At 50.4% G+C, this 14,943-nt stretch overlaps 5 protein-coding genes and 1 non-coding gene across 6 annotated transcripts; 5 read left to right on the forward strand and 1 right to left on the reverse strand.

Annotated features, from left to right (window-relative positions):
* The first annotated feature begins 629 nt into the window (after positions 1-629).
* On the forward strand, positions 630-701 carry C8Q69DRAFT_t53. The gene has a single exon. It is a non-coding gene; the product is annotated as a tRNA-Glu (tRNA).
* A 750-nt stretch (positions 702-1,451) lies between these two features.
* C8Q69DRAFT_505976 (hypothetical protein) lies at positions 1,452-2,699 on the forward strand (the record flags this gene model as incomplete). The annotated part of the gene is made up of 1 exon (XM_028632758.1): positions 1,452-2,699. The coding sequence occupies one exon, from the start codon at positions 1,452-1,454 to the stop codon at positions 2,697-2,699; it is 1,248 nt and encodes a 415-aa protein (XP_028486751.1).
* Positions 2,700-3,060: 361 nt separating this feature from the next.
* Positions 3,061-5,028, forward strand: C8Q69DRAFT_215713 (hypothetical protein). Its single transcript, XM_028626245.1, has one exon. It carries the CDS (start codon positions 3,422-3,424, stop codon positions 4,826-4,828), a length of 1,407 nt encoding a protein of 468 aa, XP_028486752.1. The 5' UTR covers positions 3,061-3,421; the 3' UTR covers positions 4,829-5,028.
* A 770-nt stretch (positions 5,029-5,798) lies between these two features.
* On the forward strand, positions 5,799-7,967 carry C8Q69DRAFT_215715 (putative siderophore biosynthesis protein). Its single transcript, XM_028626246.1, has 2 exons — positions 5,799-7,597; positions 7,691-7,967. The coding sequence occupies exons 1-2, from the start codon at positions 6,102-6,104 to the stop codon at positions 7,806-7,808; spliced, it is 1,614 nt and encodes a 537-aa protein (XP_028486753.1). The 5' UTR covers positions 5,799-6,101; the 3' UTR covers positions 7,809-7,967.
* Positions 7,968-8,869: 902 nt separating this feature from the next.
* Positions 8,870-10,625, reverse strand: C8Q69DRAFT_215828 (putative cyclin). The gene is made up of 2 exons (XM_028626248.1): positions 9,805-10,625; positions 8,870-9,744 (listed from the first exon to the last, which is right to left on the reverse strand). The coding sequence occupies exons 1-2, from the start codon at positions 10,449-10,451 to the stop codon at positions 9,126-9,128; spliced, it is 1,266 nt and encodes a 421-aa protein (XP_028486754.1). The 5' UTR covers positions 10,452-10,625; the 3' UTR covers positions 8,870-9,125.
* Positions 10,626-11,048: 423 nt separating this feature from the next.
* Positions 11,049-11,768, forward strand: C8Q69DRAFT_215826 (hypothetical protein). The gene has a single exon (XM_028626247.1). It carries the CDS (start codon positions 11,140-11,142, stop codon positions 11,596-11,598), a length of 459 nt encoding a protein of 152 aa, XP_028486755.1. The 5' UTR covers positions 11,049-11,139; the 3' UTR covers positions 11,599-11,768.
* The last annotated feature ends 3,175 nt before the right edge of the window (positions 11,769-14,943 follow it).

A 14,943-nucleotide genomic window follows, 5' to 3' on the forward strand; every position in this document is an offset into this window, starting at 1 on the left:
AATATGGCAGGTTTCAGCCAGTCTCATCTTCGTACTTTCATTTGACTTCCCATTTCGTGGGAGCACGGAATGCTTTTCGAGTCTCGCGGTTCGAATCACTTTATGATTGTGTTCTTGTCATCTTGTGCTCAGTTATCCTTCAGGCCTTTGTGCGGGCCTTTGTTGAGTCCGAGAGTTGGACTAGTGAAACGTGATGCAAATATATATATACAAAGTTCACGGCAAGCTCATGTAAAACCCACGTCTAACCACCGATTTTTGTAGAGCAATGGAAGAAGATGGCTATCAAATGCTGACCGAGAAATGAGTTCTGCATTCATATATGCCTGACCCTGCAGGTTCTAGTCAGAAGTGGTCATCAATATTACCCCAGAACTATCAGCAGCTAGTTAGCAGGGTTGGCTGATAAGTACAAGTCTGAAGAATAACTCCATACATGAACTTCATTTCCTGTCAAGGAAGTAGTGAGAGGAGCAATACCGGTTGGACGCGACATCCTAGGATCATAAAATATCTCATAGTATGTTATTACCGAGACATCTTATTGCCTTGATCGTCAGGATTGTTGATTGCCACAGATGATGGAATTAGAGCACATATACCAAAGTTCCGCAAAACCTAACATAACATCCCAATTGGTGTAGTGGCTAACATCGCCGTCTTTCACACGGCAGCCAGGGGTTCGATTCCCCTATTGGGAGAACATCATTAGGATTTCTTTTTTGGTATTTATTTTTCCACTATTCCTCCTCGTACATTCTCTGGTCGCCTTTTTTTTTTTGGGTTTAAGTTCTCCTAGATCCAGGATGCGGGGTTCTCCTCTTGGTCAGTGGTCTGGAGATCCAATAAATTCTAATATGGAAAACCTACGACAGCGAAATACTCGGGTTTCTCGAATAGCAGCCAGGTACACATATACATCAATAATGCCACATGGAACAATTGACCGAACGGAAGATCACACGGTCACACTGCGAGCAGTCAATTGAATAATTACTGGGCGTTAATCTGACTGAACTAGCTTGATCACAATCACCAAATACTCTGGCTAACCCCGCCCTCCAATCTGGACAGCTCGAGCCAGCGCTTTGCCGCCGACCATCACGGGCGTCGCGGGACTCTGGCCATCTACTGGCTACAGGGAGTTTCCAGCTGCAGACTCCCCTGCTGCTCTTCACACTGTCCGTCGATCGGTCTCATCCAATTATCCTGTCCCAACCGCCCTCTCCATCGTCCGCTTTGCAAGTCGTCCAGCAAGCGCAGGCTGTCTGCAGAGTGCAAATGGCCTGCGCTGCATATAACGGCGGCCGGCCCAGGTTGCCCCTGGGGCCAAATCGATCTTCTTTCCGTAAGAGATTGACAGGAGCTGTTTCGAATGTCTTGCGATGCTCCGGGATGATAGTAGCTAGGGGCGAGAGGCTACACGGTATATGATGCGCCATCGGCCCTCGATGCTCTCGACTCTTGCAGTCGTCTTGTCCTACGTTTCTACTACCGGTGCCGTCGCTATCGTCCCCGTTGATCTTCACGTCACGCGCGATACGATCCAAGTACGCTCTGAGTCCCCTGGGCTGGACCGGAAGCTGCTATCCATCCAGGTCGGTTGCATCGTCGCTGCATACGTGATATCGATCGTTTTCACCCTGAGTCTGTTCTTCTTCGTGGGAAGACGCCTGAGAAGGGAAAAGCAGACATCTAACCACTCTCTGGAGATGATCATGATGCATCCAGCTAAAGAACCCGTCACCACAGACCCCAGTCCCAGCTCTCCGTTGCCTGGAAAAGGTGGCTTTGGGATGTCGTTGAACAGCCTGGGCAGAAGCGACCGGATGACCCATGCTTCAGCCGACGACAGCGTGACCAGCATCGACGAAAATGTCGTCGAGTCGGATCGGAGACGAGCCCAGGAGCAGATGGAGATGCTCTATGCAGCCGTGATGGAACACGACGCGCAGAAAGCAGCCGGTATCCCGACTGTAGAAGAGCATCACTATCCGGCTCCCAGGTCCCCGTTGCGGAGCCCACGATATGCTGGCTATTCTAACCCCCCAACGGAGGAACCTGTGCTCCAATCAGAAGAGCGGCTCTCGAAGAAACGTTCTAGCTCGCGGTTGTCGAGACTGTCGAATTTGTCCATCTTCAGCACCAATTCACGCTCCTCCGGGCCTCTGAGCGGCAAGCTCCGTTCCCCTCGCATCTCGTTGAGGAAGCTACCGATTTCCTCGCCAGTGGGATCGCCCGCGGGGGATGCGTCGGATGCTTATGCGGAGAGCCAGCCACTGACTCCGCGTATTTATACCCCGGGGCCGCCTCCTCCAGCGCCCCAGTCTGCGACGTCGAGTAGAACTCCCACTCAGACAAACCACACGCGGGCTCCTGCTCCTGCTCCGCTCACCTTCAGTAGCCATGGTGCGACCAACAGCTCGTCCACGTTGCCCTTCCGCCAGGCCTTCAACCCGCCTCAGAGCGCTCCGGCTACGAAGACAACTATCCTGGAGCGCCCGATCCATGCAGGCGGGCCCCGGACTGGCGTGCCCACTCCATATAGTCCGTATATGCCTTTTACACCGGTGACACCCGTCACACCGAGCCGGATGGTGACGCGAAAGGAGCGAAAGCGCATGGAGAAAGAGAACGGTCTACGGGTGCTGAACGAAGATGATATGGTCAAGAGCGACGAAGAGATCTGGGGAGTGTGATCTTTCCAGTCTCTTTTTCTTCTCATTTCTTGTTTCCCCTTTCGCCTCTGATTGTTTATTACCGGTTACGCTTTTATATACCATTGGTTCACTGGATACATGGACCTTCGCACATGATAGTTGATATATCACGCATTATCTGGCCTTGATGGCTGACAGGCATGGGGACACACTAGCTTTTCATATATACCATATACATAATTATAACCCAGTGCTTACTGGACACACGGGTCTTTGTTTGATCGTCAGACTGCTACATGATAGACCTTGACAGAGGGTGCTAGATTATTCCCGAGATATCCCCATTGGGTGGGATCGCGAAGGCGGCCAGCCGATGTTCTCCGCTCCGCCACAAGATCGCCTCGATGTGGATGATCAATCCGATCAGTTAACTGAGGGAAATAATACCTAATCAGGTTCTGTTATCATCCCGCTCGTCTGAAGGGGTTAGAAGGGTGAAAGAGACTGCTAATACTATAGGCAATAATGTACCGCTCAGATCCGACGGATCGCCGAGAGCCCCTCCCCCGCGGATGACGTCGCATAGCATTCCGTGTGTTTACACGCCTTCGGCACCAAAAATAGACCTACTCTGCGTTCCGTTTCTGTTGATATAGGATTTACTATCTCCCGGATAGGGACCCTTGTCGATTCACTAGTCTCTCGTTCTGCACTTCCTTTCTACTTCCTTTCTACTGCTGCCGGTTTCCCACTTCTTCTGGATGCCTCTCACAGTCCTTAGCAACGAGCAGCTTCGCTCATTGCTCCTCTCCCTAACCCGCGACGAGGTGCTTCAATTACAGAAAAATCTCGCTCAGGCACTGAGAGAATACTCAACAGGCAGCCAAGATAAGGGCTGTTCGGCAGATTATCAACCGCAACGGACGGCCATCACGAGGAAGGATGGTAGCTCGACGATCTTCATGCCCGCCAGCACGGGCAGCACAATGGGAATAAAGATCATTTCGCTGCAAAGTGGAGGAAAGGCAGGGTATAGCACAGGATCAGCAACACGGGGAAGGGAGAGTAGAGTGCGATTTGCGCCAGAGGCTTCAAGGGATTCCAGACCTTCTATCGGTTCGGACATCAGCCGGTTATCGATATCTTCGCAAGAAGATTCCGACATTTTAAACGTACCGTCCGCCAGCATCAATAATCGTCCTTTGTCACCGGTATCGAGCACATCATCTGCTTCGCGTACCGGTCTATCATCTACCTCCGGGGCCTGGTTTGGAGCGGGAACCCGCGACACGTCTCCGCCCGGCACCGTGACTCTACTGGACTCGAACAGCATCCCGTTTGGAATTATCCGAGCGCAGGAATTGACTGCCTTTCGGACAGCATTAGCGTCGATGATGCTCTTTAATCGGCGGAAGAAGGCCAAGACAATCACCGTGTTCGGCGCTGGAAAGCAAGCATACTGGCACATCCGGCTGGCGTTGGTGCTTCGCGACGAGATCAAACGTGTCTACATTATCAACCGGTCGTTTGAGCGTGCCGCCGAACTCCTGAAGGATATTTACGGCCCGGAGAACACGAGCTGGCGTGGAAACGTCAAGTTTTCCGCCTTCAGCAGCGACTTTGTCGAGTCGGAAAGACTCCTCAAGGAGGCCGTGCGGAAGGCGGATGCCATCTTCTGCTGTACCCCGTCGACTGCTCCGCTCTTCCCTGCTGAATTCTTGACTTCGTCAGAGGGACGGCGGAAAGGACGCTTGGTTTGCGCTATCGGATCGTACAAGCCGCACATGACGGAGCTGCACCCGGATGTCCTGCGCGACGAAGTCACTCCTCATCATTCTTCACACCACCACCACAGGCATACCAGACGGAGCGGCGTTATCGTGGTCGATACGCTCGACGCCTGTCTTCAGGAGGCGGGCGAGATCGTCCAGGCTGGTGTGACGCCACAGCAATTGGTGGAGTTGGGTGAATTGATGATGATTCGAGAAGCTGCTCGGTTGGCGATGGAACAAGGTGGAGAGGAGGAAAAGGGCCTGCTGGAGTGGATAGAGAGTGGCAATGTGATATTCAAGAGTGTCGGGCTGGGCCTGATGGACCTTGTCACCGGAGGTGATCTGATCAAGCTCGCACAGGAGAGAGGAGTGGGCACGACTGTTGAAGAGTTCTAGGGGATGGGTTTAGTTACTGTTCGGTGCTTTGTACATCATACCGTTGATATCCTGTCGAGTCTCGATTTGATTTGCTATTGGAAATGATCTGTTTTCCCTTTCTTTTTTTTTTTTTTCCTCTTCTTTCCTTTTCAAAATAAACTTGCTTTTTCTCGCGTATTCAACATCAACGCCACTTGTCGTTTAGACCACACTGCTTCGCCAACGTGAAACCACTAGTTAGTAGTTCATAGTTAGTCAAATAATACTGGTATATGACAGTCCATCACTCTCCTAGCGCAAGAGACATGCTTTTTCCCACGAAACAGAGATCACGCGACTAACTATGTCACCACCGAATCCTCCCGATAATCGTGTAGGGCGAACATCTTCCCATCCCGCTGGTCTAGCCGGCACCAAATTACCAATTATATCTCTGATAATTTAATCCTTTCCCCTCTGAATAATAAATGAATTGTCTCTTATTCCCCAGATAGACCAAGACCGGGATGCGTCCGAAACTGACGGACGGAGTGCCCCGCCGCCACGGAAATATGTCTGTTGGAATCAGCTCATGAGTCAGGAAATGCGCATACCTAAGGTTATTCGGGTTGTGTATAGTCCGAGTTGGCTCATTCCCGATTACTTTCGCCACGGTAGGAATTAGGATGTTTTGTGTCATTGTCATCGTGCCTTTTGCTAGTGATGTGTGTGCCCCGCGTTGGTGGGGGTTGATTACGATCGCTGGATATGATTATGTAGTTGGAAGTTGTTGTTTGTGCCAGGATCAAGTGGCTCATTACTACTGATTATGTATATATGGATCTTGTAACTTAATTGAGCTTCCATACCACATGAACTATCACTGCTTTGAAAGGATTAGATACAGTCAGGCAGGTTTGCTTTTTTCTATAATATCACCATCCTTACCAAAGGTTAGTTGGTTTCTGAGCAATTGACCCCGCAGTTACTTTGCTTTTGTGACCTTTCGAATTATTTCTATCTGCGCTCTTTCTCTCTCTCTTTCTTTCTTATCAGCGACCGCAATTGACATTGAGAGTCAGCTGTGGAATTGACCTATTTACTTTCCACTCTAGCTTTTGGTTTGGGTGTAGCTTTGGTCCGCGACTCTTGACATACATAGGACATCATTCCGCACGCGATCATCCGATCGTTTTGTCTGTCGCACATCTTCTTTTCCACCACAGGCGCACGAAATAAAGAAAGAAAGAAAAAAGCCGAGGAAAAAGAGATGAGATAGGGACTGGGTTATGCAATTGCAATTACAGTGCCAATGCCGTCGTCCACTTGCCATCTGCCAAATGGGCAGACGTTCAGCGTCACGCCCGTCTTTGGCGGGGTTACTTTCAAGTCGAATGATATGAACCTTCACCACTCCGTCTTCCCGCCCGGTTGGACCATTGTGATTCAGACGGAGAAGCCGATTGAGGATGGCTCTGAGGACGGAAATCACAATGATCTTGTCACGGAGGGAGATGCGTCCAGTACTGCTGCTTCGACGACGCAGGATACGACCCCGCAGGGGAGCAGCAGCTCTGCAGAGCGCCCGGTCAAGACGTATCGCTTCTCGAAACCGACGCTGCGAAATGATTATCTGTTTCTTTCGTCGATTACGAATCCGTCAAGTAACGATTTTAAGCCCGCGACGTCCCCGACGAGGCAGATTGCCATGATGCTGTGGGCTTCGTTGTGGTGGTACTTTCATGAGCCGGAGCCGGACTTGCACCTCACGACGGAGGCTTCTGCGAAGACGCCAGAGCTGGGGAAGCCCAAGGGAGATTGGAGGATTAATATCAGACGGGAGGGGATCTTTCGAGGCCGGAATCTGCTGCAGAAGCTCGAGCGCATGGGCATGATCGCAAGTGAGGACTCGTCCGTGGGATTGGATGCCTCTGGCACGCAGAACTCCCCCGGTTGGGATAATATGTTCATCAGTCGACGCACCTTTTGGCAGCTCGATCCGCGTATCTTCCTATTCACCTTGTCGCCGGCGGGGAGTAATGTGCCAGCATCACCATCTCTTCCTCCTCACCACTCTTCCAGACCGTCGTCGCCCTGCCTGGCGTCTGATACGGTTCCTCCCTCGCCCACTGAAGGCCCAATCAACAACCCCCCAGGCCCATTTACATCGGGGAGCCATCTCCCAACTTACTTCCCTCCCCAGGTCACACAGTACACCTTCACCAATGGGGTCCGGCACCCCATACGGCCCAAGCCGCCTCGACAAGGCGAGGTGTTTTATACTCGATACATCCCCAGCGTTGATCAGTACCTCTCATTCCGTGTACCCAAACTCCCCGCTCCCAAAGCTACCGGCCACCACCATGCCTCCTCCAACTCGTCTACTCTCTCCGCCGCGAGTGCGCAGTCCCACGCCTCCAGCGTCCCATCCGATCTAGACCTCCTCCACCAATGGATGAACGAACCCCGGGTAAATGCCGCCTGGGGCATGGCCGGCCCGCATTCCGTCCAGGAGGAATTCCTTCGAGAAGGCCTGACCAGCCGACACAGCTTCCCCGTCTTTGGTTGCTGGGACGGGAAGCCTTTCGGCTACTTTGAGATCTACTGGGTGAAGGAGGATCGATTCGGCAGTCTCCTCGGCGGAAACGTCGACAACTACGATCGCGGACTGCACGTCCTGGTCGGCGAGCAGGAATACCGCGGCGCACATCGCGTAGCCATCTGGTTAAGTGCCCTAGTCCATTATTGCTGGTTGGCAGATATGCGCACTCAAACAGTCATGTTGGAGCCAAGAGTTGATAATATAAAGTACGTTTGACCCCCAACCCCCAAAAACCATCACAGAGTATAGAATTCTCTCATATATCAAGAACCCAACTAATCTGTTCTGTATAATATCAGCTTCATCAACCACCTCCACCGATCCGGCTTCTACAAAGAAGGCGAAGTCAGCTTCCCGCATAAACAGTCCGCCGTGATGAAAATCAAGCGTGATTCATGGGAAGCTCCTGCTCTATGATTGATCCATGAGATATATGAAATTTAATGAAAAAAAAAGAAAATCATTTTTTCTCCTCAGTATCTGTCTAGTTATCCAAACTGCATTATACCGCATCGCAAGCAATTGCATTCATTATATTACCTTCAGTCAGTCAGGTGAAATAGCCGGTTTTTATTTAGGCCTGCTCTGCTCTGTTCGAGATATTTTTATTTTGAGTTCTGTTCTGTTCGGATTAGAATCGAACCCTGCTCTCTGGATTTCAATTATAGATTTTCTCTTTGTGAAGGAAGGAGATGAGAACGGGTCATGATGCCATTGATGGATGGATGGATTACTTTACTTTAACATAAAAACCACGCGATGGAATGAATACATACATAATCCCCCTCCCCTATTTCTAAATCCCACACGGAACACACATGTGTAAACAGACAAAAATGCTATGCCTGGAATATCCAACAGCGTCAGTTCAGAACAGGGGCTCTATCAGACAAAATTAGGTACTGCATCTACGCTATCTACCATAGCTTAGTTTAGAAGAGCAAAACAAAAAAAAGGGATAATGTAAATAAATACATATTAATTAAAGTTTCCATACGTAACTTTATAAAACACGATTAAGGTTAACTAAGAGTACATCGTTCTTCTTCGCGAATAATACATATCATGTCTACATATCTTCTTGGCTTTCTATAGATCACATGGGCGGGGATCAATTGACAAGAGACGAAAATAAAAATATGGAGAATACAGCAGAGAAAAAAACCACCAAATGAGATTTGAAGATAAAAATTCGGATCTCGTATTAATTTATCCAGAAACATATTATCGTATCTATCACACACGAAAAAGACAAGAAAAAAAAGAAAAGAAAAAAAACGCCTGTCGCCATGCCCTGATATGCTTCAGACTGGGGGGGTCAAAAGTGCCTGCCTGCTGATTGGTATTTGTGGTATGATATTGACCAAAGTGATAAAAGAAAAGACTGACAAAAAAGAAAAAGGAAATGGTAGAGACATGTGTGTGAGAGAATAGAGGGAGATATTATTAATGTCGCGGGGATAGTAGTAGCAGTATGTCTAGCTGTCAAAAAGTAAAAAAAAAAGAGGAACAAGAGAATCAGAAACAGATGACCCGCAACGCCAAAGTATGCAACATAAATAAGTCGGACCCATAGATTTTTTGTTCTCAGGGTACCGGACTGAGGGTGGTGTGTTTTTGTTATCTTTCAGAATCGGATGCATTCCACTGATCGGGGGATATCATGTTTTCGAGCAGCGATGCAGCTGAGACCAGCTCAGCGCGGATCTCGAGGGTCGGTTCGACATGGAGCGTCTATGCTAGAGGCCGGGCCATGCGTCCTCCCATGTATGTTCCGGCGGCCGAGGCGAGGAATCGAGCAACCAAGCCTCCAGCGCTTCCACCAATGCTTCCGGCCATCTTGACCTTCTTGCTTGGCTGATGAGACTCTTCCTGGAGGCACTTGCTTTCCGGACGCGTAGGCTGGACGTTGACGTAGCTGTAGCTCAACGTGGAGGCAGCCGGACTGTGGCCGCAATCGGCGACCATGAACTCGTCTCCCAGGCTAGATGAACATGTGCTGAGACTGGCAGGCGTACCACGGGAGCTTGGCGCCAGACTGGATGAACGGGAGCTCAGGGAGTTGTAAGTATCCGCACGAGAGAGGCCGGGAACGTCCTTGACGGAAGGCGGAGAGATGGAACGGTTGTTCATTTGACGATATTGAGAGACACGTAGATGCTGGTAGTGTGCGTTGCCCGTACGCTCGACGTCGTCGATGCTAGACATGGGAGAGCCGTGGATGCTAGAGCTCGAAGACACGTGGATGGCAGGGGTACGCTTGGAGACACCCTCGCGCATGCGACGAGCATCAGTGCGCGGCTCCTGCTTCTGGCGACGGAGACGGTTGGCCAGGGCCTCTTGCAGACGCCACCTGAAAGATGTCAGATAATCTGCAAGTACAGTGTCAGACAGGTTGGTTGTCTCTACTAACCATTCACGGTGGCTGTTCAGCTCATCCTCACGCTCCTGCTGCAGCATCTCATAGCGTCTTCGGATGGGCGCCAGAAATGGTTCGAAATACTCGAAAAGATCCTCTTCGTTGACGCGAGTGTCCCAGTCGAGAAGGAAGAGAAGCTGTCGTTCCATCAGGTTGACCTCAGCGAGAGAGAAACCAAAGCCATCGTAGCCCTTGACGACGGTGTATCTGGCCCAGTGCTTGTTCTTGGGGCTCGAGTCATTCAGATTCTTAGCGGCCAGGATCAGAGAAGCAAGGAAGATACGGTGAACGGTGCATCGCATGCCCTTGGCGACAGGAGGCAGGCGTGCACGCAGTCGGCCCAGGAACACCAGGGATGTCATCAGGGTCGGGACCTGAACCTGGGAACGGCTGACCAAGGAAGAGATGAAGGCCTCCAGCGACGGCAGTGGAGGCAAGCTGTCAGCTGGGTTCATCGGAGGTGTACTCGGAGGAGTAGGTTGACCATGTCGGTTGAGGGATGATGTGGTCACATGCGGTTCACAGCGGATGACCTCTGAAGCTTTTCGAGCAAGATAAGAGATCATGTCTCGGGAGACAGGAAGCATCACAAAGTCGTTCAAAGCAGCCCTGTTGAGGGCCAGCATGTCTTTCTGGTCCATTATGTTGGTGGGTAGTGAGGATGTTGATGGAAAGTATTGCCGTGTTTCACTGTCAACAAACGTGGAGTTGATGGTGAGCAAGTATGATAGAACAGGTATATTCCCGGTCTGTGTTTAAAAATGAGGGAAAGATTCGTGTGAAGCGTGAACAGCTTCTACAAATCTATATGCGGCTGGGTCCTGCAGTGAAGGGCAGATGGTGAAAACAATGACTATTCAGCCTGCGATGAGCCAGCCCCCGACAACAAAAAAGAAGGTCGCGTTGACAAAAAAGAGGTCGGCAACGAGCGGTACAAGGGGTGACTGATAGTACAAATTCCCGCCCAGCGGAAAATATCCGATGAAAGAATGCTGCAAAGGATTGTCGGGGTTGTCGTGTCAACCCGGCTGACGGTGCGTGTAACTTTAAATCGACAATTCCTATCTATATCTTCCACACGACAGCCCTATGGCGGACTGCTTCGGTTTGGCGTCAAAGCTTGGGGAAGACCGAGCAGGCTTAGTTAGGCCGGCACTGGGGGGCGAGACTAGCGGCGGGCGATATAGATATCGAAAAAGGCCAATTTCCAGAGGGAGAGAACCGAGAGAACGGAGGGTTCTGCGAGAAGATTTTAATATTAATGAAATACTGAGAATGTGCGCATGTGCCTGATGCTCGTGAAGAATTGAAGGCAGCCTGCCGGCATATATGTACATGACCTGGAAAAAGCTCCTAGGGTGGGCGGCTGGTGGCTTGTCGGCCAGCGCTGCAAGGACCATCATGGACCAGTTGTTGGATGTGGGGAGATATGAGCCCGAATTGGCCAGCGCAGGGGGCCGCCAGCATAACTCCAGAGTCCAGGGAGATCGTGAACGCGTCGAGCAGCACGACCCTTCAGTTAGCGCGCGATTCGAATCCAGGGACTCTGATCACCATCGCGAACCGCCATTCGCTGTCTTGATCTGGAATGCGGCGGACTTGCTGTTTCATCATGGCCGGTACCGCTGGTATACATGTCACCACGGCTCAAGCTGCTTGCCGCCGACGACGAGAGCTGTCGAGTCGAAGCCGTGTATCACAGACCGACAGTTGCTCCCGGCCAGAGGTGTATGTGTCGGAAGGTTACGACCACACCCATGCCCAATGATGAGCCAACAAAGGATCTGAAAGCGCAACCATCGTCACAAGAATACAGTTGGGCTGTTGCAAGCCCGAGACGCGCCGGTTGGTGAACACGCGCACTCAAGTCCGGTCATGCGAGGAGCAGGATGTGGCTAGAGACTCTCGGCCTGACTGTCCATCATTGCTGTTTAGCCTCCTGTTTGGGTAAGAAAGAAGGATCCTGTCAGATCCTGTCGCCCTGCGCCCTGCTTTTCGCTCCCATCGGATTTCCTATCCTGTCTGTGCAGGACCGCACTACCACTGCCAAGAAAGGGAATTGTTAATAGGACCTCGATGGAGTAGAGTTATTGTTGTATCCCTCCCAGGCTTTCCCTGTTGACTTGACCATGCCTGTCGTATCCTCGCGGCCAGTGAGGGGCCTCAACGGACCTGGGAAGACGCGCTGGAAGTCTTTTTGCTTTCCACAATTGATTGTTCTTGTCCGTCGGCCCTATCGACCAGAAACCGCTAGGCAGGATCGAAACATTGAAACCTATTCTGGTCTCTGGCGGATCCAACCCCGCCGACCAACAACGGAGCGACGGGGAGATTCGCTCAGATGGGATCTGCCAACACATCTGTGTATGTACTCTAAGACCGTTGGGTCCTCGATTCCCACTTGAGTGGCGGGGGCGAGAGAGCTATCGACAAGCGTATGAGCAGCATCTGGTCAGAATGATTCGGCGGCTGGCGGGAGATGCTGGCTGACGATGCGGCGGCAGCGGCTTACTTACTACGTACTACTGTGCTTAGCCAGCCACCACTAGTTAACTAAAGTAGAGCTGGCTGCTCTTGTTTCTCTGTGCAGTTTCATCCACCTGGTCTTCCAACGTAAATTATGGTAGACAGATTCTTTCTTCCCGGCAGATCTTGAATGTCTGATCTCATCGGCCAAGCGCCAACTCCATTGCTAATTCGGGATCGACAAGCCACCCGCCGACAAACCTCCAGTAGCTGAGCCTCGCTCCACACACGGGATGCGAATCGGATACAGAGCGAACAGTATGAAGGAGTAACGTGCTATTAGCTGCTAGATCGAGAATGGATCGAGCATTGTCTTACTGTCAGCTGGGGTAACGAGGAATGTGTCCGCGGGTTCGCGCATCAAGGTTGAGTGAGTGCTAATAATCTATCTCACTACTTACATGCCAACTCTCCCCAATTGAATCTCCCTTCCGTTAACCCTCGCAGAGTATTTCTTCCGCAGTATAGAGAGCCGATGACTTCAGTCGCCCCCCGTACACTGACCTCCTTTGGCCACCATTCATCCAGAGTTTAGCTCCTCCTTGATCTCCCCAAGAGCATTGATCTGTCTGTGTCTATCTGCAAGTCTCTACGGTCTTGCTCGTGCCAATGCATGGAACATGCAATAGTTGCCGATCTACACTGTTCCTATACAATCTTTTTTTCCCCCAAACGCGCTATGTCTATACTTGAATGGCAAGGGACGCAGCTTCTCCGGGATAACGAGGGACTAACAATAGCGCGTGTTGACCGAAAAAAAAGTGTCGCTCTGGTCTTCGTTCAGCTCTGGTGTTCATAGGTACTTCTTTGTTCTCTTCTCCCGTGGCGCTCTCTAAGCGCCAACATGGAGCCATTTGATGCATGGGTCGCCAACGCCAAACCCTGGTACGGCGCTTATGATATTGGGACGGTGCAACCGACCTTCCCGATTGCCTAAGATGTGACTGAGGATATCTACCGCTACGATCAGAATCGGGCGGCTACTGAGTGTTATTCTTAGAGTGGTCAGACGTGCTTCGGACGACGTGCTCCGCTCCATTCCAGAGACTTGACATATCTGTAACAAGTGTGGCATGAGAGACGGCCCCAGATCAGTGTGGACAAGATCCTATAGGATGGGAGCTTCCTCCTGACTCCAGTAGTTACTTCTATTGCTTCTCATGGGCCCGGTACCGTCCGCAGGACACAGGTCACCTCACCTCGTCGGTCATGTGATTCTCACCTCGCACGGACCCTTTTAGAGCCCACCTTACCTCGTTAAATTCTAATCCCACCTTATCCCCTAGTTATCCTCTCCGGGGGAGACTATAGTTAAAGGTCTTACCTAGGAGGGGGTTGCTCCGGGTCCCTAGTTTATATTAGTCGGCACGCTTGTATCTTATAATCCCAAATATCTTTCCCGGGTTTTAATACCCGCCCGGTGAGATCTTTACCAGGAATAAAACCCCTTTTAACTATTATATTTACCTAGAGTGAAGGGGGTTACTTTAAATAAGACCTTTAATTATATTTAACAGGAATGACCACCAAGAACAGCACAGTGGCTAGTTATATAACCTTACCTGGGAGGGATTATTATAACAAGATAAGGTGGGCTTACAAGGCTTGGCGCTTTTTTGGTCTGTGCGAGGTGAGGATCACATAACCGAAGAGGTGAGCTGACATATAGTCACGTACGGTCCGTCATATTATCATCCTCAGAGGATCGCTTCGTCGGTGGATTATTTCGTCTTTTTGGCCTCCACTATTAATCAGACCAGAATGGACTCGAGGCAGCATCTCGTTCGTTTGGAATTTCGAGGACCAGTAAAAGAAAGCGTCATGAGAAACACGGTTGACTTTTCAGTCCTCGTCGTGGCGTGGCGGCCACGCTCGTGTTCTGCATTCCATCGCTCGCTCTCCGCCATGCCATAGAAAAAAGCGCGTGCACGCCACCATATTTTCAGCTGAACCTCATCCATCCTTCTTGTAATCAATGACATCCACTCGGAGGCAAGGACGCGAAGATTCACCACGCAATTCCCACAGAACAGTTTATTCCACATGAAATCCAAAGACTCTTAAGTGACGTTTTCCCTGTTCTGGAATGTGCGTACTTGTCTCATGTCTATTTCCGGCCATTATTCACACGCAAGGCAGATGAGGAGTTTGTGGGGAGCCTATTTTCTTGATGCACATGATAGAGGTCTCTATCGATAAGAATGCTAAGTAATGGTTAAAAGGGCAATCGATAACTACACCACGAAGAGGCTGACTTTTTGCGATTTTATTGGAATCAGTCAATAACGGTGAAATCAAATTATCCATCTGATAATAACCCCTTTCTTCCCTTTGGTCGTTATAAGACTCATCACTGTTCTTGATCTCGGTGCGCTCGCTCCATATATCATTGTTGACGCCTGAGACATCTAGATTACATAAGCAATACAGATGATCTGCAACCACCTCTGTTCGTTCCTGCATTCGCAATGATTATTTTGATCCCAATGATGATTTCTTTTCAAATCGAACATTTATAGTCTCATAGTAATTGTTACAGTTATCAGCAGAGACTAGAAAGGGTCGATGCTATTTCAGAAACTATGGGGGCTTTGTGTATGCTCCCGC

The sequence above is a fragment of the Paecilomyces variotii genome (assembly GCF_004022145.1).
Source record: "Paecilomyces variotii strain CBS 101075 chromosome Unknown C8Q69scaffold_3, whole genome shotgun sequence".
Taxonomy (NCBI): domain Eukaryota; kingdom Fungi; phylum Ascomycota; class Eurotiomycetes; order Eurotiales; family Thermoascaceae; genus Paecilomyces; species Paecilomyces variotii.